Source organism: Ornithodoros turicata, chromosome 5 (assembly GCF_037126465.1).
Source record: "Ornithodoros turicata isolate Travis chromosome 5, ASM3712646v1, whole genome shotgun sequence".
Classification (NCBI taxonomy): Eukaryota; Metazoa; Arthropoda; class Arachnida; order Ixodida; family Argasidae; genus Ornithodoros; species Ornithodoros turicata.
This window is the reverse complement of record NC_088205.1, coordinates 25,164,519-25,192,142: the sequence shown is the minus strand read 5'-3', so window position 1 is coordinate 25,192,142 and position 27,624 is coordinate 25,164,519. Positions and strand designations below refer to the sequence as shown.

General features: G+C 44.4%; 1 protein-coding gene and 1 long non-coding RNA gene across 4 annotated transcripts; one reads left to right on the top strand and one right to left on the bottom strand.

Moving 5' to 3' along the window:
* Nucleotides 1–6,507: 6,507 nt before the first annotated feature.
* LOC135395405 (peroxisomal membrane protein PMP34-like) lies at nucleotides 6,508–7,863 on the bottom strand. Its single transcript, XM_064626625.1, has one exon. It carries the CDS (start codon nucleotides 7,577–7,579, stop codon nucleotides 6,650–6,652), a length of 930 nt encoding a protein of 309 aa, XP_064482695.1. The 5' UTR covers nucleotides 7,580–7,863; the 3' UTR covers nucleotides 6,508–6,649.
* A 902-nt stretch (nucleotides 7,864–8,765) lies between these two features.
* On the top strand, nucleotides 8,766–23,539 carry LOC135394234 (uncharacterized). 3 transcript variants are annotated; one of them, XR_010422799.1, is made up of 7 exons: nucleotides 8,766–9,237; nucleotides 9,314–9,500; nucleotides 9,863–10,058; nucleotides 10,122–10,169; nucleotides 13,557–13,721; nucleotides 15,082–15,236; nucleotides 22,099–23,539. It is a non-coding gene; the product is annotated as an uncharacterized LOC135394234 (long non-coding RNA). The 3 variants fall into 3 exon arrangements; XR_010422800.1 differs by lacking the exon at nucleotides 15,082–15,236 and having other exon boundaries at nucleotides 8,771–9,237; XR_010422798.1 differs by lacking the exons at nucleotides 15,082–15,236; nucleotides 22,099–23,539 and having other exon boundaries at nucleotides 8,777–9,237; nucleotides 13,557–13,929.
* The last annotated feature ends 4,085 nt before the right edge of the window (nucleotides 23,540–27,624 follow it).

The following is a 27,624-nucleotide window of genomic DNA, read 5'->3' as shown; positions in this document are numbered from 1 at the left end:
GTAAGCTTACGTCAAAAAAGTAAAGAACACACACACACAAAACTGAAGTACTGTTCGTATGATACAGCAAAGTATGATTAAACTATTCAAAAATTATATCAGTGATCTATATGATGGAAAAAGCAGTACATTTATGTGTTTCCTTATAGGGACGGTCACATCAAGAAACCCATCTATGAAACTGGTACCACTATGTTGGGCATTGGCCGACAATCTACCCAGCTAATCTGTTTTCCCGAAAAGTGCTTAGATATTAAATAGACAAATTTTAACCCTTTCAGCCCTGATTTTTTAAATATTCAGTTGAATTTTTTTCCCCAACCTGACTTGGTTTGTATAGCGTCCAATGACCCAAAATATAGAAAATACGTGGTTACCATTCCTGTGCCATAGAAGATGGCGTCCTGTACTAAATCTAGTACATCAGGGCTTAGTGGTTATGAAAAATGTAAAAACGTATGGCGCTATAATTTATTTTGGATCCTGAACAGAAACGGGTAAATGTACACAATGAGTAAAAGTTGAGCTAAAAGTTGTCAAAAATCGTGCAGCTCATGTGGAAATCCTTCCGGAAGATGGACATTTATTTTTGTAGCCCCAAAAATTTGCTGCACGGCTTTTTCATCAGTTTATTTCACCGTCATGCATTCCTTGCCACTTCAAGATGCCACACCAAAACGTTAGTTTATACATTGGGTTTCCCTCTCTCCCCTCCCCTCCACCCACTACACGTTTCGACAAAGAAATCACCTCCCCCACATAAGTGAGGATCTGGAAGCATTTACCTTGCAGCTATGAGAAAGGAGAGCAGACAAGCAGAAAAATAAAATGAAACAAGTCCGCATTGACAAGATGGCTAAGAAGGAAGCGGGCTGGTGAAGTTGATGAATAATATAAAACCCCCGAGATTAGGGAACACGAAGGGACAGACACAACACGAAGTCTCAAGAGGTTCTCACGAAGTCTCAAGAGGTGGGGTATATGTAGGGAGCGACTTTTTCAGGTTAAACCAGATTCCGCCAGGTTATTCCCCCCGAACTGACGTCCGACCAGTTTGTTTGCAACCCGATTTCTGCCCGGATTCCAGTCACTATGTATGAAACCCTCAAGTGACGTTCCCACTGAAGAAAAACAAAGCTACCCACGTGTGACATGTGTAAGAATGGGTCAGTTATGTTCCCAGAAATACACCCATGTGTGTCAGCACCGTCTGTGCCTTCGGGGATTGGCCCTGGTAGCCCCCCCCCCTAAAAAAGAAAAAGATTAGAAAAGGACTTAATAGACAAGAGGAGAAACAAAATCACCCAACAACACCCGAAGGCACAATTATCGTCATATTTCTCCCTGAATAACAGATTTAAAAATAATTCACAATTTTCTCCCCCTGAATCTGAGGCAGGCATTTAACCCGAAAAAGTCACTCCCTAGTTATGTGGGACGAAGCTTGCATGAGGATATGACAATGAAAAGATCGCTAAGAAGCAAGTGAGCTGGTGAGGTTGATTCATAATGTAATGAGACTTCGTGTTGTATCTGTCCCTTCATGTTCCCTAGTCTCAGGGGGGGGGGGGGGGGTGTTTACAAGTCTGCGTTCATTGTGGATGAGAAGTGGAAAAGAAAGTAACTTGTAACTTTGCTCAAGTTACCTGAAAAAAGCACCAATTTCTTCCAGAAGGTACTAGAAGAAAAAAGCACTGAGTTCAGTTAAAAGTTACCAAAATAAGTAGAGTAGTTACAGTAATAAGTTACCCGGAACACTGGTAGTGATCATTGTTGCTAAAATTGACTTTGTATACCACTGCTTAGGTTTGAGGCTGACGTTCCTTATTCCAGGCAATTTGGTACATGCTTTGAGGCTTTGTTGATGGTGGCTGTCTTTGAATCTCTGTCACTTGAGACCAACATTTTGAAGCATTCGGCATGTCATTTGTGTTTCTTTTCCACATTTCAAACAACGAAATGTGTTGGTGGCGGAAACCCAGAGACACAAGTGATGATTGTTTGAGCTAATGCACCTTGATGTAGCAAGGTCTTCTTTGGCCGCCTAGATCTGTGTAGATAGTATGTTCTGGTATTTTGTAAGCATACTGACAACAGCAGACTGGCCCCTCTTCTATGAGGAATACTACCCAAACGTGGCTACCCTCACTGATGCAGGTCACGATGGGCTTAATTGTTCATGACACATTGAGGGACTCGAGTCCAAATACGTTGAAAAGAGCGTGTACGGCTTGTATGTACATGCCTGCAAATTCAGCGAAATATCTGCCATTGTGTTTGTGTCAGTTTCTTGCCCATAACGTTTCAACTACTTTATGCAGGGTTTCCATCCCAACAAACCATATACATCCCAGGTACATCCTGGGGATATCGCAAATTGTATGTTAGGATATCCATGGGAGCTTCACAGAGAGCCCGTTTACGTAGAAAGTACATCCATGCGACTGCCAGATTCCTACTGTTTTCACATCCCAGAACCGTCGCATAGACATCTATTTTGGATATTTGGATGTTCCTGGGATATTTTAAAAGTTATGCTATTCTTGTGTTGAATCAATTTGAAATTGATAGTGATTGATTGCTATAGCAATTGAATGCTGCACACACTAATTAAACAAAAGGGCATCTACTTTTGGCAGCACACCCCACTTGGTGGGGGGGGTCAACTTTCGGTCATAATGCAAGACCAATGCAGACCGCGCGATAGTAAAGGAGCTTTCGCCTTTCACCATATGACTGATATGAGACGCAGGCTCCCTTTTTGGTCCCTCCGCCGCGTACGGGGATTTCAAGAGATACCAGAGCGAGCATATACTGAAATATAAATTGTTGGAGTACGTTCATCAAGTGTATCGTGGCGTATTACGTTTGCAACGGTGACAACGTCTTTGCCGTTAACTTGAGAGTCTGCAAACGACGTCAGCGTATAGCTGCGAGCGTTCCTTACACCCCATCCCTGCAAATATTGTGTTTTTAACTCAAGCAACCGTCTATAATGTGATTACTTGGTAGATAAAGCAGTAAACCTACAATTTTTCTCCGTTTGCTTACGTCACGCCACTAAAGGTCACGTGTCCTAAATGTCTCCGAAAAATAAAGCGCGCTTGCGCCTTTCTTTTTACATCTATCAGATGTCCCAGGGATATAGAAAGTAAGATACTTTTCGAGGTCCAATTGTGGATGTACAGGTAACGTCGCATAGACGTGGCGGAGATATGCGACATGTGCGACCTTTGTGGGACGTACCTGGGATATTTCTGGTTTACTGGGATACTGACGATGGAGAAAATTTCACAAAACAGGGAAGTGTCTTTTTCTGTGAGCATGGTAGCCAGAAAAATATTTAGGGGGGCTCTATGAAGATTTCACATAGGAGAGGAGGTGTTTCCCTCTCCCAAATGCACTACAGAGGCGTGTGTCTGTGTGTGTGTGTGAGTGGGGGGTGGGGGTTGAACCCCCCATCGGCTATGCCCATGCAACATATTGGTTAAGTGAGCTGCATCCTGGCTGCACTTAGGAACGCCCTACGGCATTGTCCTTTTTAATTTTTCTCAATTAACTTTATAATTGTGAAAAAAAGAAGTTGAGCACAATGACATCTCTTTCTTCTGTTGGTGGTGGTGGTGAAAGGATTCGCCATTGTCGGCCTCACAGAAGTAGCCAACGTCACGACTAACGCCTTTGGGGAATGTGCATCCTGGGCCGACTTCTAAGGGAACTGTGGCTCGTTGGTTAGTGGGTTGGCCATGTCACGTCGAGACAGGGAGGTAGCGGGGTTCGAATCCCAGTGCCAGCTGTGCTGTCTGGGGTTTTTCCTGGGTTTTCCTCAGATGCCTTCAGATATATGTCGGCACAGTTCCCTCTTCCTTCTGGGTGCGCCGATGCTGTTGCAATTTTGAGAAAATGGATAGAGCGAATACAACACAACGAAAAGCAAAAACAATGGCAGACTTGAAGGTCACTTGAAGGCCTCTCCGCCAAAGTGTACAGCCTCCCTCGCCCTTAAATGTGAGGGAGAATAGGAAACAGGCTAGAATTGTTGTTCCTCGTATTGCAACAAAAGGAGAGAATGTACGTTTCCCAGTGTTATAATTAAGCACCACTGGTGTCGCAAATGTAGAAACTTCCATCAGTAGCGTTGAAATTTCAGTGGTAGAGCTTATCAATTGCATAGAAAGTAATATTACTCTGTTTCAGGATTTTGATTTTACTTGTGCATGATCTCAGCTTGCACCACAGACAATAACGAAACCTGAGCATAAAACTAACAGCAAGAGTTATCACTGGCATGTGACAGTACAGGGAGTAAAGAAAAAAGGGGAAAACAGTGGATTGTTCGTACTTTATTTCCGTATGTTTGTATTATGTAAGTTAGTGTAAGGGCAGCAGTAGTGACAGTGGAACTGAATGGGTTCTGTGTAAGCTCAGTAACCAAGCATGATCACCAGGTAATTTGACCAACATGATAGATCTTCTTCTCTCACATCAGACAAAAGGGAGTGATTTGGTTAATTTACCCTTCTCTGGCACTAAACACTCATGATTTGCTCTTCAATATTCCCTTTGCAGTAGAATAACAAATTCTTCAGTACCCATATCATTAAAGTAGAGGACACGAGACAACGTAGATAAATACTTATTATGACACTCAAGTCACGCAGTGCATGAGAAAACAAGAAAATGCCACCGTCACGCAGTATTGTCTTATTGTGGACAGTGGCCACAGTGTCCATGCTCCAATCCCTGATCGCCTGATTAATGATGACAGCGTAATCATGTAATAGTCCACTTTTTCAGGCAAAGTCTATATCAAGTGGTTTAATTTGCTTATGGCTCTACCCTATCCTACATAACACATGACAAACCGTCCTCACGAAAAATGCATGATGAGGCACACTTGTCACAAAATACAAACTGGAAGATGACTCGTGACAAGCTCAGCTGGTTACAAAACCATTAACATGCTAGAAGAGGTCAAGTATTTGCTTGCTCCAGAGCTTCGAACCCCTTCAGAAGCAATGTTGCCAAAGAAAAATCAGGTGCAGTGAAGATAAAAAGCATCATTGCATGACCCAAATTTTCAGGGGCATGGACAGCTACACCTTCACACAGAGAGATAAATATGCAGCTGGTGGGACACTGAAACATGTTAGTATGGACAAAGCTTGAAAGATAAAAAGTTTTGAGAAGACTCAATACTAGCTTTCTTCAGAAGGCTTCACAAAAAGTACCTTCTCCCTGAATTAGTGGACCCACATCACATGCAAAGTCTACGATCACGGACACAAAATACAGAATGAATGAATGCAGAAAATGAAGGCCAAGACCAATTGAGAAGTTCAACACATTGCGAGGGGCAGCTTGTGCCACAGACAGGGTTCAATGCCAAACAGAAAAAGCTCCACAGTATCAATATTGGCCATACATAGACTGGAATGATATGTCGAGCAGCCTATATTGAAGCACTACACATGCTCAGGCTTACCCGATATCCTGAGCCTTGCCTGGCCAGGTGAAGCATGTTTTTGCCTGGCATTGGTCATGCTCGGTCATGTGTTACGTCACTGTCAGTGCGATCTAGGGTGTATGTTGAATCAAGACTGTCAGTGCTGCTTTAAGGTGGCTAAACCTCCCCTCAGGAAATAAAAAAACTCACAAAATTAAACGAAGAGCACTGGAGGGAACGAGCAAGAGTGTGAGCAGAGCAGAAAACAGAGATATTCGCCTTCATTTGCCATATTTTCCCACCTTTTCGATTAATTATTTGATTAAATGCCACCAATTAATTAATATCCTTAATCTCTGCACTGTGTTAAGCGGCATCGTTGCATTACCAGTTGCATGCGTTTAACATACACCGTGCATAATACCGTGCACCATACACATATACCGTGCATAATCATGTGCATGCTTACTGTTGTAACATGAAAATTTCTACACTGTCTATTAGGGAGCTGGACAGCTTACCAGAATAGCTGGACATCTTAAGAACAATGAATTAGAGAATAAGAAAGCATCCCCCTAATAATTTGCCTAAATATTTGTCGCTACAGTCAGACATGTTCATCATGGCATTTCATCCGAAAGAAATTTGTAATTGATGATATTCTGCTTCCCCAGTCCAACTAATTCTAGGCATTCTCATTATATGTTGAAAATTGTACCGCTTATTCATGGAAATTAGTTTTGTGCTCTTGTGCTATCTTCATTCTAGAATTGCAACCAAAAGCAACCAAGCTGACAAAAAATAAATTTGCGTAAATCTTTAAAAAAATTTGTATGACCCTATATTCTAGTTTTAGTGCCTTGTCATGTTCAGACTACACAGGGCATTTTTGTAAACCATTACAGATTTCCCTGTGGAAACTGCATTTTGGTTAGGCTGAATCTAAAAATGCTGAATAACAGAAAAAATCTACTCATATTTTGTACCGATTTGCAGATGCATTCAAGTTAATGCATAAAACAGCAAATGCAGCTTTTCGGCAATATTCAGACACCACTGTCTCCACCTTCGACCAAAATCAATTTTATTTTATCCAAAAGATACACATCCTAGAAGCTCAACACTATAGTTTAACAGAAATACACCGGTAATGTAACAAATCACAGTGTGCATAGCCAGATCCCAGCAAAGCCCTAAGTGACGTTACGCCACTTTTGAACGTCGTAGAATATGAAACACAAATTTCACAATCTTTTCGTATGCAACAAGCATCAATGCTGCTGTGAGCACCGTCTGAAACAGTTTTGCTTCTAACCCTCTATAAAGACCGGGTACTCCTTGGTTTCTCAGTATGTGCATGAACATTCCAATCAAGCTCTTCGTCTGGAACTCTGCACTTGCCCCATAACGAAGCTTGGACTGAACAACCTGTAGAGGGTACGTTATACAGCTCGAAACAACTTTCGAAGTTGCGCCGAATGCGAATATTAGAAGGGAGTTCACGTTTACATTCAAGCGAGCTGCTCTCCTCTTTAAAGCTTCATACATCATGAACTGAATGGCTGGGTTTGAAACCAGCATCATCGACGGCAACGTGCTAGCCCACAAGGCTTGAGGTCCCTCTGTCTTGGCAATCTCCACCAGACCATGAAATATTCCCTGATACTTCGGGTGTCGCCTCAGTTTCTCGCGGTCGGCTGCCGTGAGTTTGACACCCTGCATCTTTATGCGGGTATTTACGACCCAGAGAGGCGTAGTTAGGAGTACGTTGATGATTCCGGCCACAGATCCTAAGAAAAGGTCCCTCAAGGAGCTGTGTTGTGAGGCGTCGCGGGTGAACACAGCACGGAGTCCGTGAAATGAGTAGAAGTACACGAAGTTCGAGCACCAAAGAGAAGTCAGAACGGGACCAAGCCCTCTGTAAACAGTAGAAATACCCTCTTCCTTAATCAGTTCTTCCAAAAGGGCGACGGTGTTTTTGCATTCGCGGTGCTCCTCTACCTGCAGACGAGACCTCACGGTGTCCAAAGGAAAAAACACGGTCATAGCAAAGGTGCTTCCTGCTGCACCGGCGATGGCGTGAACCAGCGTGTCATAGGTGAAGAGATTGTCCCACCGTACTGGTTTTGACATGGTGTCCGATGTTTTTGATGTGCGGGTAACTATGAGGCAGGCTGTTTGACGTGACCAAAGGTCTAAGGGATATACACCGGTCAGCTTACTTGTCACGATACGCCAGCCGCACTTGCAGTTAAAGAGTTTGTCAGTGCTCGCAAACAAAGCAAGTCTGCAATCACCCGTCCAAAACTACAAATAGAGAACAAACGGTGTTGGGGTGACAGGTAGTTTTCCCTGGCTTTCCCCCTTGTTGAGAAGAAATGCGTACGAGACAACGGCCACCGAATGTCTCTAATGTCGCTAGTGCAGTGCGCAGCGTTGCCAAACGTAGAAGGAAACATTCTAGTCCGGGCAGAGTGCAGAGTTAAAGGTTAAAGGGAGCTTCGGAACAAAATCAGGGAGATGTAACATTTTTTTGAGTTTGAGGAACACACAATACAAATAGTACATATTGTGTGTTCCTCAAGGAAATGTTCCCTCTTTCTACAGTACACCAGCTCGCTTGCACCACTATTTCGCTCAACAAAATCAGTTTCACGCTTCTGTTACGTTTACGATTGAGATGTTTCGAACTCAGTTTCGGAATGTCTCGTCTGAAAACGGTACAGGGATCACAAAAATTAATTTTGAAATGTGAGGAGCGGCTGCTCGGGCCGCCGCTGGGAAGGACGTGTTGCAAATGGTTGCAAATGACACTGGGCGGCCTTAGCGGCCAGGTCCCCCAAACCCACCTCGGAAAAGCGTGCAACGAAGAAGGCCGCCACTAGATACCCCACTGTTGCCGTTCCGGATCACTTCAGCGCGCTAAGTTTAGCGGCAAAATGTTTTTGTTGTTTCTGCGAATGAAACTAGTCTTTATATGTCCAAATAAAACGCGTATAACAACTTTCTGTGTCGTGTTTCACTTTTTGGTCGCATTTTTAAACGTGTGGAGCGATCGGAAGGATCTAGTGCACGGCTGCGTGCATCACATGGCGTACCTGTCGTACCAAGCGCCGCCACTGGGCGCCGCAGGCGCAGTCGTCCATTTCTCCTTCGGTGACTTGGCCTGGCTTAGATTGTGCTTCAACTGGATCTTTAGCGCGCTACAATCAAACGCAAGCCAACGTCTGGTAACAATGGGGTATCTAAGGGCGGCCTCCGGCATTGCACGCATCGGGATAGGAACAAATACATGGGAAAATGGCGACTTTGGGGGACCTGTTAGCGGCCTGCCTGCCTGTCCGCTGTATGTCCGCGTCACTGGGTGTTCCTCCGCTTGGTGTCTGGTGTGCGCTTGTAATTAATGTATTAACTGAACGGCGCATAGACTCACGGTTTTCGCGTGAATGAGTGAAAAAAGAGGTGGTGCGAGGTGTTGCATCAAAACTTGTGGCAACAAGTCAATTTTTACGTCGGGAGTCTCTTATTTTCGCTTCCCGAAAGATGAAAAGCGTCGCTGTGAGTGGGAGGCAGCGCTGCGCAAGGTCGAGTGGTCAAGTAATTCGACACAGAGCAGAATATGTTCTGACCATTTCGACACTGAGATGTTCGACATCAGGGCACGTCTGATGCACGAGCTCGGACTTTCCGAAGAGCGAAAAATGTTGGCGAGCCACGCTGTTCCTACGCTATTCCGGGGTGCTCCAAAGCCAACTCAACGTGGCGCGTACGCCAAAAGAAGACGCAAAGAGGTATGTATAGAAGGTGACGTTTGTATATTACGTCTTTGATAATTGACTGAAGCTTGATAGAACTAAAAATATGTAGATTGTAGATGAAGCTCTGAAGGAAGCAGATGGACACGCTTGCTTTGAAGCGAACAGCTCCGTGGAGTCCCCCTCTACAGGGTGTACAATGCTCGGGAGCGGTAACGCCACGCTGGTGATCGCCACTCAACACAGCACGGATGGCAGTGGAACCCAGGCAGATGAATCGCACTGCAGGTTTCCAACGCGTACGTACATTTCCAGCCGTTGTCGAATTGTATTTTCTGTTTGTTTTTTTCTTAGTACTGACAACGCTTTGTGAGAACTCTACATTTCTCATGTTGCAGCACAAGCAGTTACGTATACATGTACGAAGTCCACGCAGACAAAGTTCAGGATGACCAGTCGTGATATGCTTAGCTTTCATGTTTCATGAAAACTTCATAACAATATGTAGTAGATCTTATAAAGTGTTGCAGTAGATCATGATAAGCAGTGAAATAGAAGATGTGCAGCATTCACAATCGGTTATGCATTTGGCATGATTTACAAAGCATGTATACCCTGCTGACACATTATTTTGAATGTCTGTATACAATGTGAACCATAGGCACCCAGACAGCTGCATAACAGTCACCAGTGTCTCACCCTTCACCGAGGCAGTATATGGAGGCTGCTGCTCAGATTATTTTTCCTCCTGGGACACTCCATGTGCATCAACACCACTGCCTCAGTATATTGATGTCAACATACGCCACTTGATGCTTAGTGACCCTAGTCTCGTTTGATCAAGATGACGTAGTGGAGTAAGTTGAAATAATCATGGACAATGTTTGTATAGCTGAACTTATTTTTATTATCCCTTTCAGTCCAGTGGACCACCATGATACCACCTATTATCCGAACCAGTCTGAGGAGTATGTATTCATAGTTTGCACCTACAGTCTGTCATATTAAGTGATGGATAGCCTTATAACTAGGGCCTGAATCTTTAGGCATTTGCCTATACAGGGTGTTTCACCTAACGTGATAAAAATTCTAACTGGCGACGTACTCGCCGGAGGGTTGTGGGACTTTCGGCAATTATCTTCTGGAAACTTTTGCCACCGCAAAGTTAGGCTTTGGACAATTTTTAATTGTGGGAAATTTATTTTTTCAATTAAACTTTGAAAATTGCCAAGCGAACATCACCTTTTTACAGAAATATGAAGTCCTCCACGGATGACCACAGCCCCAACAAAAACTGTGCACAGTATCACAACAGAAATAGTTGAAAAGAAATTAGTAAAAGTTACGCTTTAGCCCCACCTGCTTGATTTTTGTAATGAAGCATGTGCCAAATGTGCCTCTAAAAGGTGGAAGTGGGGCCTTTTGCCTTCTTCGTGATAAGACTGTTGTCACCAGCATCAAGGTCATAGCAGGGGAAAGAAAGGTAAAACAAGAGGCGGGAAAACTTCCTCCTTTCCCCGCGTCTCCTGTGCGCTCTTCTTCGCGACAATCGAATTTCGACTATTTCGAATCGACTGTTTCTGTTGCAATACTGTGCATAGCTTTTGTTGGGTCTGCGCTTATCCGTGGAGTACTTCATATTTCTGTAAAAAAAGTGAGGTTCGCTTGGCAATTTTCAAAGTTCAATTGACAAAAATAAATTTCCCTCAATTAAAAGTTGTCCAAAGCCTTCCTAAATGGCGGCAAAAGCTCCCAGAAGGTAATTGCCAAAAGTCCTACAATCCTCCGGTGAGTACATCGCCAGTAAAGTGAAACACCCTGTACATGGTTAAAAGTGCCTGAATGCGACATTTTCAGATTGCCTGCCCTTTTCTCGATTTCATTCCATAATTGCCTTTTTTTAACCTTGCCAGGCCCTTGTTGATCATCTCGTTGTGCTTGTAATGTATATTTACACACAAAAACTAAGAACGAGGGGGCTAACATGCTGCATTTTTCGTGCGACATGCACTACGCAGCCCATGAAGTACAGCCTGATTTTGGCCTCCAACGGCCATGGAAGAGCATGGTAGAAGCGTCATGTATCTGTGCGATATTAGGTCTGTGTGCAATGCCATATTTTCCTTTTTCTTTTATTCATGACCGTGGCTTGCTTTCATTTCAGTACCAGTCACTTTGGTTTCGTTTGGTACTTTGGTTAGCTAGACGACATTCAGATAGAAGGAATAGACGTGTTCAGAAAATCCCAGTGCTCTTTGCGCACGCATTGCATCCTGGGCGCTTGCTGAGCAGGGAAGCAAAGAATAATCCTTCACATTTTGCTTTCGTTGACCTTGACACGTCAATGGACCGGAAGGGAAGAAGTCGGAACAGTTTGGAGGCCACCCGTTTCTTTCGTATTAGTAAACTCCCACAGTTCAAAGCGACATTAAACACTCTGGGATTTTCTGAACTCGTCTATTAAGGCATGCAGTCTATCTTGGTGTGTCCTAACCTGCAAGGCTTGCCGAGATACTGACAGCATGATTCGTTATAGTGTACTTTCAGGACAATAAGCGGCTAATATATAAGTGGTGGTGCCTCTCAGGGATAGTCTCCATGCACAAGTACAAGTATTCTTGTACGAGCGGGTTGAAGCTAGTACAGTATCATAGTATTTAATTAACTGCAAGCACGAGTATCGCATATAATGAAAAAGGCCAGTTGCGGACCTTTTTAGTACTTAAAAATTTATGCCCTACTTGTAACTTTGCAGATTGTGTACTTATTTTATTAACAAGTTTTCTTGGGCGATGACAAGTTCATATTTATTTTATTTATACATTTATTTATTTATACATATACCCTCGAGGCCCAGAGGGCATTAAAGAGGGGAGTGCGCAGGTTGGAGTACACGATGCAAGGTCAAAGCACAGTACCAATCGATAAATGTGCGGACGCAACAAAATCACAATAAACGAGTAACTTCGATAAGAACATGTTAGTGAGACACACGCGACAATATACAATCACATTACATGTGAAGGAGATCGCACAGGCTGTTTTTGAATTCTATAATATTAGTAATCGAAGCAACAGAACCTGATAAGCTATTCCATTCTGATGAGGTGCGGGAAATGAATGAGCCCTGGAATGATCTCGTTGAAGAACGCACTACACCTACTTTTTGACGATGATCAACACGAAGGGAAACGTACGATGGTGGTGTGATCAAAGAAGATTTTAAAGTCGCGTTGCGATAAAAAATCATAGATTGGGAAGTTACCGGTCAAAAAGAACTCATTACAAGTTAAGTTACCGTGTGCAAAATGTAACTAAGTTAATAACGAAGTTCTTCAGCCTGAAATGTAACTCGCAGTTACTGAGTTACTTATAAAAAAGAACGAGTTACTTCCAAGTTATTTCGGACACAAAATAGCATTACGCAGGTGCAGCGCGCGTGAGCAGTTGAGTTAGATCTTGAGTTGTCTGCGGAGGAGTGCAACACGCTTAGATCGTTTTCGTTTATGTCCAACAATAGACCTCTCCCTGTTTATAAACAAATGACGTAATAGTGTTCTTCAGCGCCAAAAATTCGGTAGAATTGAACTACGCTCGATAGCTAGAGGTGAACAAGGTCGCCCTTGAAAGCCACGGTCTTGAGGGGATTACGATATGGTCCCTTAAAGAGACGCGACCCTCGGTCCTGCTTTTCTTTCAATGGGAGGTAGCGAACAAGTGCCAGTTCGTGGAACCCAGCCCTGCCCTTCCGATTTGTTTCGATTTCAGTCTGTCTACCAATGTCATGACGACGTTTCTCTAGTAGAGGCCTATTCGAATGCTATGCATCTTACTCCCTGTGAGCGCACAATGGTTCAGCTTCATTTCAATGGCAGCGATTCTTTTCCTGAATAAAATACTGTCTTTGATTGAATATCACGTTTTATGGGAAAAAATGCTATGAAACAACGGGACAGAAAACAAGAAAATATGTGGACGTGAGTGAAAAGCGAGTTAAAAGTAACTTGGAACTTAACTTAAGTTACTTTGGCAAAGTTACCTGAAAAAGGAACGAGTTCCTCTGAAAGTTACCACGGCGCAAAAGTACCGAGTTAAGTTACAAGTTACCAAAAAAAGGAACTTAGTTACAGTAACGAGTTACTTGTAACGAGTTACCTCGAACTCTGTAAAAAATTTTATGGAACAAACATATGTGGACGAAATTAAGTTTGAACAGTAAGCATAGAAATTTGCATAAAATACCCACTCGCTGTATGGGTGCTGTACAGATACACTGTCATTAGTGCTACTCTTGGGCAATTAAACTCTGGAGTTCCTCTGTCAGGGACATGTACAAATTCTTCATTTCCTTCCAGCTATTAAGAAGAAAATGACCGAGGCTGCAATGAGCGACAGACACAAAGAATGAGAACTGCGGTCTGAATCAGTACTGGTGTGCCCACACGAGTGAAGACGATGGAGACCTGTGCATGGCTGGACCTGCGTATGCAATATTGCTGGAAGGAAATGTCAAGCATAGGGTATTTTGCGTCCTTTCGATTACAGACGCTGCACTGCGCGTGCTTCTGGCCACCGCCGGCAGCTCGCATAAAAGTGATCGCGGCGGCATATAGCATGAACTGCAGCGAGATTGCACGCTAGTGCACAGTGTCCTGTCTCTCATTTTTTATCATATGCAGGAGTTGGATTTGTAATAGTATTTCTAAAACTAAATGTGAAAGTATACGATATGGTGTCTTCGTTATAATTACACAAGCACTGTAGTTATGTTTGCTCACCTAATCTGGCATATTTCACCGCCGTATCGCAGACACTTGGTCGCGGTGGGCCATCATTAGTCCAGTTGAACCGGAAACCGAAATTTTTCGGCCGATTTGGGACTGAACAGGACCAATATTGCTGCTGCCATCTTGGGACTGAACTGGAACTGAACCGACAAGGAATTCGGGTTTCTGCTTCAAATAACAGTTCAGAGACATTGAAATTGCTTATCTGGTGTGCTTTGACCTTTAATACCTTTCAGTGTTACTCAGAGGTGACTTTTACGGCTTGTTTACGATTATGCTATCTGTGATGTCATCTCGAACAATGCATGTGAGCAATGGAACGAGCTCCTTCCATACTCTGATCTCCGCAGAGAGACTCAACGGACACTCAAGATGATGTTATTGCGCGGCGCTCGCATACGTTACCTGCAGCAAAGGAGCTTAGTGTTCTCCTTTTGTTATGTCTGCACTATAGTTATTGAAATAAGCGTGCGACTTGCTGCGTTAGGCTCAATATGTCTCCAGTGCATAACACTGCTCCTATACAGTCGCTGCTGATTAATTCCCCTAATTGACACGTCTGGTACCTCAAAGGCTTTGAACCAAAGGTCTTTCAGTGTGTTTCTTTTGTAATATTCTTTTTTCGCAACAACCCCTAGCCCATTAACAACTGTGCAGTTTTTAAGTTATTCACTTAAACACCCAGTCGTCATAATGGCAAACTACTGTTTTTATTTGTTTTTATTTTTTGCCCATGAAGCCAGGTGTCACGGTGACAACAACAATGCTGTTATATCACTACATGGTGAAAGAATCAGATAAGCATCTCATGTCAGTGTCCATTTCGTCAGATAGTAGGGGAACTTGAAGAGATTCTCTAAAATTTGCAGTTCTCAGCGGAAGATGGTAATCAAGAAATCAAGGACTTTTAGTTGAAACACATATTATACGTTCAACAACAACAAACAGATAAATTGATGATGATGAATTGGGAAATACGTTCCACAAAGGCGCAGTTCATACGAAAAAATAGCTGCGATGGGGACGACTACCTGCTTCTGACAACATGTGTACTTTCTCCCTTGCTCCAGCAATGGTCAAATAACTATTTCAGGATGATGGATGGGGAGTTTCATCGCCGGGGGCGACACTCTACCCTGTTGCTGGAGGTACATGAAGCGGGGAATGAAGTAATGGGTCCCGTTACATTGAGGATCGAAGTCCTGTGGCGTCCAAAAAGGCGAAGAGAACCTTGAGGACAGAGCATTGGTGAGCTGGATGCGGCCAGGGGCCAAGCAATTTTGTGAGGGGGAGGGGGCAGGAGTCTAGCTCGTTGAGGGAGGCGGAGAGTATGGAGCGGGAAGGGTGGTAGTGTGGGCAATGGAGAAGAATGTCAGGTCGTAGGTCGGGTCGCAGCAGTCTACTGTCCTTTGGCGCATTATGGCCATAGTTGTCGATGCGCCAAAAAAACCCTAATCATCATCATCATAAGTCTTTCCTGGCGGTAGTTTTTAGTTATCTTTGTTATTCTAATCAATGTTCATTTCATAAACAGTCGGTGAATGTATTAGCGACCAGAAATTCATTAAAGGGACTATCGTATCCGTCGCGGTCGATTCCGAAACTCGGACGACGGAATTTGAGAGTACTTCGGAATTCCCTCTCTGGAAATCGAATAAAACGTCACGCGGACAAGGCAGTCAGGGAGCAGCTGCAGGGACCTTTGTAGCCATGGAGGAAGGAAACACAAGGAGCGGCTCTTCGCGCCAGACTAGCGTAGCCACCCTCTAGCGGTCGCTCGAGTCAAAATCGCCATTACGTCCTGTCCACCACGTGATCCCCTCTAGAGTTTCGGTTTTGCAAGGCTTTGTTTCTCGCACTGCTCTCCGTATGATTTTGCTTTTCGAAAGTAATTGATTGTGAAAATGTGACCACCATCGTAGAAACGACGTATGGTAATGTAATGTGTTCCTGTCCCGGCTGCGGCTCTCGTTGAACTGAAAGCAGCTCTGTCACGGGAACACGTTTTGTTCGTAAGTGCACGGTCAGTTGTTTTAGTCGCCTGTGTCTGTTCGAGTCATCTTCAATTGTTCGTTTCAGACCTGACACTGTGCCGCAGATTCATTTCATATCCTCTGTTGTTGTACAAATCTGATTAATACTGTTCTGAGTACATACGTTGGAAGTCACCGTTGCCACACGTGATGTTTCCCGTCCCGCGTACTCGTTTTGCGTTCTGCACACTGTGACTGGTCTTCTAACAGAAGAGTAAACATTCGAACATACAGAAATAAAGTGCAAGCACGCGTTCAACGTAATACTGCAATCTGAACTGTGACAGTACTACAGCTTGCGTCGTCTGCTCCGGTGGCGCCGTGCTGTCTGGAGGGTCACGTGAGCGGTCACGTAGTAGACAGGAGTATCCCAGAATGCAATGCGAGCAGGCTACGCTCGCCCCGATAGAAAACTGTCGGAAGGGCCGCTCCTTGTGTTTCCTTCCTTCATGTTTGTAGCCTTGGCGGTCGCCTGCGCTGAGCTCAGATTTGTGTGCCTGGCTTACGTCATTATGGTGTTACTATCGCTGGAGCTTCCTTAGCTGCAGAGGGAGTGCGCATCTTTAAAACTCCTTTGTTTAATGTTTGCGGAAACTTGGCCAAGTTGTCTGAAGCGCGGTGACGAATATTACCGTATCGGTTTCACGCACAAGTTTCCGGATGTGATAGTCCATTTAAAGATGCTTGCGGGTATTTCGAGGATGTTTTGCTCTCGTGAGGATCACTGTTAAAAAAAGTGTTCGTGACAATACAATTGTTTCTCTCTTTATTCATTGTCTGTTTCGTGTTCTGCGAATGTGCTCCGGCTTTGAAAATTGGGGGCGATACCAGAATTACGCAAGATTGTCGGCTTGTTTGTGCGTGGTCGGTTGGACGCGTTATGGGTATACCCGCATTTCACTCGTAATTCGCAACAACACCGAATTTATACCCGCAATTCATAAAAGTACGCGGGTGTGACTGTGGGTAAACCGCACAAGAAGCGCGCCAGTGCAGTGCCATTTTCCGAGGTTTGAAAAAAAGAAAGCCAACAAGGTCATCCGCATGGTCAAAAATGGCGTAAGGGAAGTTGCAATGTCACGTGTATTTACGCGTCCCATCCGAAGTTCTGCTGGAGTCGCATGGCATCAGCGTGTTTTCAACGTAACAATGGGCGGATGTTCAGAGCTTACATTCTGCGGAAAAAGGGGTTACGCCCCATTTCGTCCAAACGTTTATTTCGTCCAAGTACTCACAACGTCCAAATATTTAATTCGTCCGAAAAAAATCGAACGTACTGAACACTTGGAGGAAATGAACAGGCGGGGGGAAACTTGCCCAGCGCGTCCAATACCCGTACCGTCCAATAGCCCATTTCGTCCAAATGGGGGAATTCCCAAAATCTTTCGGCAGGCGACTGCCTGGCTGCATTCATGAAAGCACAGGCCATTTTGACACTGGGTGAATGGCAGGTGACTGTATTCATGAAAGCAAATGGATTATCGATCAAACGGGAAATCACTGAAAACACAAACCCGTTCACAGGACCGCTGACCTACAGTGACCGTCCAGTTAACTATGTGTTGTTTCCCAATGTCAGTGATCTTTCTTGGAAACATCTAGGGATCTGAAAGGAAACTTGCGGTCCTTTGCCTTTACGTAGACTACTTCGAGCGGCAGTGGCTTACCAACGTTCATCTCTGGAATTAGTTTGCGGATGAGGACGATCTCCGCACAAACAATCACGCCGAAGGGTGGCATAATTCGCTGCGCATGAAATTCAAGAGCCAACCCCACATGACGTTACGGACGGCATAAGGCCCAAGTGACCAAAACGTCCACATGTTCATAAGACCCGAAAAAAAATCGGGCCTTTTGCGCATTTGGGTCAAATGAGCAGGACAGGATAAGGTGTCCAGAAGGCCCTAACGCCCAGAAGGCCCAAATGGTCATATGGCCCGAAAACCCAGAAAGGAATTAAGACTCACAGTGTATTTTTTCGACCGTATTTTTCAGTGTATAAGCGCCGTTATACATTGAAAGAAGTTCTCTGAAGAAGTCCTGCGCGTCATCTAATGTCATCATATGCGCGTCATCATCCTGCGCAGGACTTCTTCAGAGAACCTTTTTTATATATAACGGAGCTTGTACACAGAAAAATGCGGTACTTTTATCAGTGTGAGTTATATGCGAGAAATATTTTTCTGTAAAATCGCTTTTCAGGTGTGACTGCGCAGGAATTCCACACTTTGCCGAGAATCGCTACGGCTTGGTATTTTGTTCGGGACTGAGATTTATTATGTTCATCAAGCAGTGCCCATTTTGGACAATTGCACTCGGTCACTCAGTGGAATATGCTCCTTCTGCAGCGCGCATCTCACGTGAACACAAACAATGCGCTTCTTCGGTTTTGTGAAATGTAGTCTCCAAAGAGTTCAGTTACAAAATCAATTCGAAGGTGTCCGCCTATTTGATAGAGCGCCATTTGGTCGAACGGCCCCGAAAAAATGGCCCCGGAAAATTTGGTGACGGAACAAATGGTCTCGAAAAAAATTACACCGATGGGTTAATTTAGAGCGGAAAAAACGGTCCCATGCGTAAGCGTGGTTTGCGACGTTCAGACCCCTCCCGAAATCGTACCTTTGGTAGCGCATCTGGAAGAGAGAAACGAGGAGTAAACCCTTATCTCCCATGCAAATTTCCTCCTGAACCCCTCCAGAAATATTTTTTTCTAGCTACGCTACTGCCGTGCCCGGCTTGGATACCTTCGCAGAAAAAGCGCTACATATTGTGCGTCATAGCAGTATTCAAGCGAAAGTTGAAAAGCTTTTAATGCGGCAAACGAATCAGTTGTTCAATAAATATATTAGGCACAGAGCTTACCAATCTGTACCGAGCGAAATATTGAACGCTGTAAGGATTCAATATTTATTTGTATTTTACTTTTTGTCACATTTATATCTTATTTGCTTGAAAATTCTTTTGTTCATTTCAGTAATTTTATTAATATTTTTAGTTAAGTTACTTTTATTTTATTATTATTTTTAGTTCAGTTACCTTTTTCTCCTCTGTCGCATTCAGCGTTTAATTAATATTGCGCATATGTGCAAAGAAAATACAGTATCTAGGTCTCTCCTAGTCTTCCCTCCTGGTCATATGACCATTCGGGCCATATGAATATTTTGGCCTTCTGGACACCTTACCCTGCCCTTCGCATTTGACCCAAATGCTCAAAAGGCCCAACATTTTTTCGGGTCTTATGAACATTTGGGCGTTCTGATCACTTGGGCCTTATGCACACTTGGGCCATATGAGATGATACCAAATACAGCTCAGGGGAAACCATGCTGGGAAACGAAGCACCCTTCACAGACGTAACAGAGCAGTTTGCTCATGTCATCAAGGCATACCTGCAGCGCATGTCCCACTTGCTGGGCCATGCTAACTAATAAGTTAGTTGTTCAAAGGAAAAAAAAAAAACTAAACGGAGCAGGCTGAGCATTTGTTTCTCGTTTTACTCGGTGTATAACATCTTTCAGTGGGAATGTTTAAATCTTACCTTCAACTAATAAGTCAGTTGTTGGAATGAAAAAAAAGAAAGAAAGAAAAATAAATAAACAGAGCAGGCTGAGCATTTGTTTTTCGTTTTACTTGGTGTATGGCACGGCATCTTTCGGTGTGAATGTTTAAATCCTACCTTCAATCGTAAACGAAGCAATTGTTCACTCGCATTCGGAGATCCCCCTCCCTTTTCGGACGAAACAAGCGTTTGGACGGTACGGTTATTTGGACGGGTTGGTCAAGTTTTCCCCCCTTTGGTTCAGTTCGTCCAATGCCCACTATGTCCAATTTTTTTCGGACGTGCTGAGTACTTGGACGTTGTGAATACTTGGACGAAGTAAACATTTGGACGAATCGGGGTGCTACCGGAAAAAGGACCTAAAATGTATCGCGTACCCTAGGATTCTGCGCCTTTGGAAAAATGTCATCACCGTTAAACAACTAAGAGGTGCAGGCACTTATCACCAAATGCAATGCTGTATACTGAGAGTGGCTGTGATAACATTGTAAACTCATACTGTGAAAGTAATTTCATTGATGTCACGACTTCGTCTCAAACTAAAAGGAAACGACTACATGCGTATGATCCTCAGAGTGCAGAAGCTTGCTGCGTAAAATACTGTCTGTACATTTTGTTGTACCATATTTAAATGTTGCTTGTTATCTGTATTATCTGAAACGTCAAGTTGACCGCGTTGTAACGGAACATTTCGCACAGCAAAAGATCGCGATTTCAAAGCGCGCGCCAAACGAAACATGTACGAAGTGTCGCGAAATCTAATCTTTGCAAAAAGTGCGCGCGAAGTATTTGTTAAAGTAACTTACTTGTTTGGGGGGCAGGCGTTCCGCGGGCGAACTCATCTTGGCTGTCGTTTGAGCCATAGTTTATAAACTTTTGCTTTGCTCCAATTGAGCGAAACTAAAATTTCGGACCGGACGTTCGAAGTCCCGGCATGCGTAGCGCCACCTCTCCACTTAAGGATGGGTGCGTTAAGCAGGCTCTCGAGCGTCCTTTCCCGGGTTCTTAGGGGAACATAGCTTAGATGTCCGCACTTAAAGGGGTTGTGAATCGTGGTGGCGCTCCTCAAATTTGCACCAACAATCCACTACTTTTGCAGATTGCGAGAGGTGTCCATTTCAATCCCATCCAATCCACTTGCCACCCAAAATGGCGCTGCCCATGTTGGATAGGGGGGCAAATAGTGAGGATAGCCTGATTGATAGCGCCCCATATTTCAAGACTCCATTGGTCAGAAAGCTGAAAAAGTGGGTGGAGCTTCGGGTATAGGCATGACCCATTAATGGCCAGACTCCCTTTTAATATACGGCTCTGGTCTAGAGCAGTGCCGTGTATGCCAAAGGGAGTCTGACCATTAATGGGACCTGCCTATACCTGGAGCTCCACCCACTTTCTGAGCTCTCTGGCCAATCACGATCCAAAATACAGTTCGCTATTAATCCCAGGCTATCCAAACTATATATTACCTGTATTTACTGGGTGCCGACATTTTCGGAAAACTGGATTGGATTAGATTGAATAGGATATTCCCTGACGACCTACTAACATAACGGATTTTGCGCCCACTTTTGAAGGCGCCATCTGGGTGGAGAGGGGCATGTCGGGAAGACTCAGAATAGCAGAAGTGCTTGCTAGCAGAACTGATTGGCCGGAAGAACCGCTTGTTGGAAGCACGACCTACTAGATTATAACGACCATGTCACAATCAGAAAACCCTATGAGGAGCCTGTCCGCAAGACCCGCCAGGGGCGCTACTGATCGGCACAACACGATTGGACGATGGAAATTTGAATTCTGAACGCGCAGATGCGTGTGTACGACTACCATAGCAGACGACAGCGATAGCCCCTATGAAAACGCATAGAATGATGATGATAACCAATCTCAGAATGAAACATCTGTGGAACGTCCACCGCTTGAACAGAAATAGTAAGGTAAGCTGAAGTACAAAGTATTGTAGAAGTTGAGGAAGCAATAACTGGGACGATGGTAAGCGCCACCGCTACCTTCCAAAAATGCGGCGCATAGAAGGGGTGCGCCTGACATGGTCGTTATAATCTAGTAGGTCGTGGTTGGAACAGGCTGCCGGTATTATATATATTTTAACTATGAAACATAAGATTAAATCAAGAACGGGCAAAGGTGTGTATATGAATAAAAGTATGTCATACAATGCAAATTTTTAGCCATCCGTATTCCGTAGCGTTTTTCTTGCTATTTGCCTGTGATCGCTGTCTTTACTAGCTCTAACAAGGACGTCGAAACATATTATTTTCAGGTAAACATCAACACTGGAGCGTAATTTAAAGGTGATTTGCAAGATAATTGCAACAGAATATACACCTACGGAATAAAATTGAAGTAATTTGTGAAAAAAATTTGCCATGAAATCCTCGCTTCGCCGTTCCAAGCGACGCCGCCATTTTCGGGAAAATTTTGGTGTCATGGTGGCCCGCATAGGAAACGGCAGCCAATGAAAAACGCTCAATTTGATTGACAGGTCGAGCCTCTTTTTTAGGTTCCTCCTAATGGCCAGACTCCCTTTGGCATGTAGAGGAGGTGGAGTTCCTCTACATGAGTCCCGACCGACGGTGATGGTATGCCACGGAGAGGCGATGACGGTGGCCTATCTCCATGGCCGCGCCGGTGGAACTGAGAAGCGGGTGCTCCACGCGCGTGGCCATCGTTGTCGTCGTTGTCGTCGTCCAGCGTCCGCTACAGGCATACACGGAGGGAAGATACACGGAGGCATACACGCTGGAGGGAAGAGCCGCTCCTTGTGTTTCCTTCCTCCATGCTTCGAATAGCGGCCAGCGCTTGGTTACTTCGCAAAAACAGGGGTTAACAGGTTAAACTGTTAACAGGGGTTTCAGAATGCATATGTAAACAGGAAAACTAATAATATGGTTACTAAAATAACGAAGTTCCGATGTAATAGTGTGTAATACAAATTTTCAGTGTTGCCCGTTGTACTGGGGGTTGTTTGACACCAGGCGTCGCACCGCTCCACTACGCCGCATCTTTCATGGCAAATTAAAAATATTTATAGCGCGTTGTCGGTCGTATGGTTCCGCATATGGTACTTAGAAGCAACAAAGTCTTTAGTCACATCATCGGCATACCATGCTTGTCTACTGCTTTACAGTACCTTTAAGTGATCCCGGGAGAGAGGGAACGTTCCCGGAGCACCACCTTAACGCGCCCAATTACGGCGAATTCGGGTGGACATTTCGTGGCAACACCGTCTAGAGCTCGGAAATTGCCAGGTCGACGCTCGCGCTGGGTCATGTGACCGTTGCCACCAGAACGTGCTAGTATGGTGGGCTAGAAGGACTGGTGTGCTTACCGCCATATCCAATACATGGAATGCACGATGCCCCTGTTTTGAAGCCAAGCTCCCGAGCTCTGGCGCTATGCGCTCGCTGCGAACCAAGCGGATTCTCGTTGAACTAGTCCAACATGTCCCGTGTGTGACGGTTTATGTGTGCTTGACTATTTTTATAGCTAATATATTTGGACCAGCACTACGTTGGTTTGCCGCACTGACTGTTTACTAGCATCCGCAGTTTTTTGTAGCTAAACCACGTGACATTTGCTATCGTCACGTCTGCCTAGTCGACGATCCCTGCAAGCGAAAGATATCGGAATGTTGCGAAGCACGTGACCGCATGTCGTATCTTCGTTGGATGATGACAGACGTGTCGAAAAACAAAACGAAGAGCGGCTACTGCGTTTGAGAGCTCGCCTCCTTGATGGTTTCTTTCTCTTCACTCTTTCTTTTCAGCCTAGATTATCGAGTTGCTGTGTACAGGAAGCTGGGAACATTTTGTCACGGAACATAGGCTGATGGTGGATTGTTGAACTAAATTGTCAATTAACTATGGCGCTCTCCATACAGTGTACAGGTTGGGACAAAAGTTTACGGAACACGCGAGCGTCGTACTTTCTCTTCGGTGCGACACCCTAGCGGCCGGTGGAAGCGGGTGAGTCAACTGCTTCGGAGGGGTGGAAGCGTGCGCCAGTGGAGTGCAGCTGTAGCTTCCACAGTTTCGCCACGAACACCACCGCCCCCCTTGACCACGTGATCATCCGTAACGAATCATGACAAAGTAGCCGGAAAACGGCGCCAAAAAGCGCGCGCTGGCTGATCGAACTGCGCATGTGCACCGCGTGCCCTCTCCACACCCTCTCACTCGAATTCTCTCTCCCTCCCCCCTGTTCCGAGAGCTTCGCCAGGCCATCTGCTAATATTATCGAGAAGCAGAAAATGAAGATCCAGAAGACGAAGGAATTCACATGTACAAATTTATTGACACGGTAAACATATAAACAAGAAGCAACATTTAAATGCAAGTAAATCTACACGATTATTACAGAATACTGCAGAATAAATAAAGAATAAATGGTGCCGAGCAACAGAAAGCGTGACTATCATATTACACAATCCTTAAGGGAACCTATTAGGTTTGGACAAAGTAGATATTGTTACACACATACATAGCACGTGATGAGTCGCAGAAGCCATCCGTTTCATCCGAGCACAACTGTAGAATTTTCAGGTGACAGGGGCCACATGCTCGCGGATCGCAAGGCAACGAACAGCTGTCGGCGTCTGAATGAAAGAAAAAAGAAAAGGAACCCGTTAATGATATGGTAAACCCGAGTACAGGCAACGTTAATTGGCTGAATACGCTATGTAAGACATGCTATCGTTACGCGTCTAATGACAACATTCGAGGAGCCTGGCGTACGCGATGCACGCTGTTTTCCTTTTCATGCACACCAGTGTATTAAACATCAGACACATTCAAATAGCGCAACAGAACGCAACAAGTAACGCCACGCATAATTATCTACCAGATCATGACTGATAACCGACAGAAAGCGATGTAATACGGGACAAGGCGTACCTCCATGCACACAGTTAGGCGACAGTATTAAACGTCTGATCACTGACATGCATCATACGTTTGTCTGCTTACCTTTCATTCAGGCGTTCGAAATCCACGAAACGAAATCACCGTCTGCTCACATACGTAGACGCCAGGTACACAACGGTCGGTCAGACGGGTCGGCGTCTCGGAGAAACGAACGCGGGAGAATCCACCGGTTAAATGAGCCTCAGCCAATCATGATCGAGAAAGGTCACGTGGGGGACCGGAGCCAATGGAAAGTAAATAGCCGGAATTTGGCGGGAAATGCCAGGGGCGACACTATTTTCGCGGCGGCGAAACCCGCTTGCTGTGCCTCCTCTGCGTGCGCTGTTAGCGACACACAGTGGTAGGTCCAGTGTGGCTTGGGAGTGTCTGGGATGTTGAAGCTACCGCTGTGTGTCGCTAACAGCACATCCTTCCACCCCTCCGAAGCAGTGAACTCACCCGCTTCCGGTGGCCGCTAGGGTGTCGCACCGAAGAAAAAGTACGCCGCTCGCGTGTTCCGTAAACTTTTGTCCCAACCTGTACCTCGCCGCACATCTTAGTTGTTACGTAATTATTTTGCTTCTTATGTAACGATATAAAGGAACATGGTATCGGCCGTAAAACACGAAATTGTAGCACCGCAGTAGTATTCTCTGTGCACGCACGGTTTTACTGTTGACCAGTAGAACGACCGAGTCATATATATATATATATATAGAGAGAGAGAGAGAGAGAGAGAGAGAAGAAAAAATGCCACACTTGTATTATTAACCGAAAATGCTTGAATGGAATTGATGTTATACAAAGGGTTCCTAGAACATCATGTTAAACTCATTTCATTCCCCTGACTCGGCGGCCTAAGAGCGCTGTTAGCGTGACATTATACAATAACAACAAATACACTGATGATGATAAAAGGGAAAATTCGCCACCTGGGTTTGTGGCCACAACCGACAGCCACAATGCCGACATGATAGATTATGAAGATTCAAGTTGAAAAGCGTAATATACATGTGCCCTATGACTTGCTAAGTGTGCGCTTGGTGTCCCCCCCCCCCCCCGCCCCCCGTCATATTACTTCTGTCATACTACCCTCACTCGTTCTGAGACCTTTGTCCTACATTTTGCATTTGACCCGTTCACCGTATCTGCATCTGTTTGCATTTTCATCGCTTGTAGGCGTCCTGGCGTGTCCCCGACTCTGTCGCGACTCATATCCCCATCTTTTTCTGTTACCTTATCACAGCCATCATCAGGTTATACTAAAAAGGGTGTAACATATAGTTACAAATTAAACATATTGACATTGAATACGGTTAAGGGTATAATGTCATGATTGTTGAGTATATGATCCCATGTTGGAGTGTAAATTAGGAAACCCTAACCGGAGTTTGAGACTTCATAAATGAGAATGTATTACTTGATATTGCCTTTTGCTATGAGGCACACTAGAATTCAAGAGTATTGACTGGAAATGGGACTGCCAAGTACTTGGTTGACATTCAGATCACAAGATGGTTCTTGAGGTGCACCATATAAAATATATGACAGACCTAAAATCCAGATATTCCACGATTTTCCTTGGGCAGATCCTTGTACAATTTTAACTGGATCTGTAGCATCTCGAGAAATGTTAATATGGCCTGAAATTTTTTCAAGGCCACTGTCCACAACAAAGCTCGTGTCCAAGAAGCCTTACAGGGGGGGGGGGGGGTAATATGTTTATTAAGAAAAAAAAGAAGGAAAGGTTAGCCATGAGCTTGCTTGCTATTCCAAGAAAAAATGGGGAAAACGAAGAAGAGAAGGAAGGAAAGACAAAGGAAAAAACGGGGAAAACGAAAAAGAAAAGACAAAGTTTACACTCAAAGACCATGGCTGACACGCGAAGCTTAGCATCTTAAACGTCGCATAAACAAAATTAGACGGCGATGGAAACTAACCATGGTTCCAGGTTTGACGAAGGCACTGAAAGAGGAAATGAGTAAATTAAGTGAGACTGAAAAGAAATATTATAGCCACGTCTTTGTTGCGTACTCCCAGCAAATTTGACATATGACTACTCAAAGTATCGAGCAAAAGAGGAACAAAATGACGCACAGCAGAGAACAGATTATATAGAAGATGTGGCAAACTCCTAATAGATCTATCCTATAGATCTATCACCGTTGTCGCACAACTTAAACCCCCAAATTATTATTAGTATGATATTACTTTAAATCAGCACTTGTATCTCTATTTCTTATTATGCCACTGTGGGAGGTAAATATGAAGAAGTCTTCTGCGGGTAGATTGGCAAAGGAAAAAAGTGGATATGCTAGCCCAAAAAGTCGCGGGGCTGATTACTCCAGCACGCGATATTGTGGTCTTCTGGGCAAGACAATATTCCGAATGATTTTCTTAGAAGGTACGCCGAGTAAGCTGCGCACACCTAGTACCAAGATCATGGATTGGCTTCGGGACTGATTCCCTGTCTGATCGAACCCCATACATCTGGGGCATACGACAGGAGTCAGTCTTGAGACTTTCACTGTTTCTTGTCTATAAGCACGATATGTCAAGTAACATTAATTGTAAAGCATGTTTATTCTGCATAACATATCGCGGTAGTATATTCCGAAAAATCTAGGGATGTCTGAGAGTGCGTCTTCAATAGGCCGATCGTTCTCTCTCTTTTTCTTTCTTTTTTTTTTTGTGTGCTTTGCTTATGGCTCACCTTGCTCGCCTCATATTACTGCAAGGGAGTTTAGAACACATCAACGAGGGGTGTTACAAATTGCAAATCAAGTTGAACACCGACAAAACTGTGTCTATGCTGTTATATGTAGAACAAAGGCTTTGCCAACATCACATACTTGCTTAGACAGCTTAGTAGAAATATCTTGGGGTCTCCGTCCCGTCCGATTTCGGATGGAATTTGCACGTGTGCTTAATGGGCGTCATAGCGAACGCCTCTTCTATCTCAGAAGAGCACTTCATTGTGCTACTGCTTAGGTCAGACTACCGGTATATAGAACACTCGTGCTACCGATCGTCACGTTGGCGAAGGTAACTTGGGACCCCTTAGCATCGTCTCTTTTGCGGGTTTCTTTCGAATTGTCGCCACTATATGAGTGTATTATGTGTAT

What these genes read in the sequence shown, in the direction of transcription:
- LOC135395405 (XM_064626625.1), bottom strand. Translation starts at nt 7,579, where the DNA reads ATGTCAAAACCAGTACGGTGGGACAATCTCTTCACCTATGACACGCTG.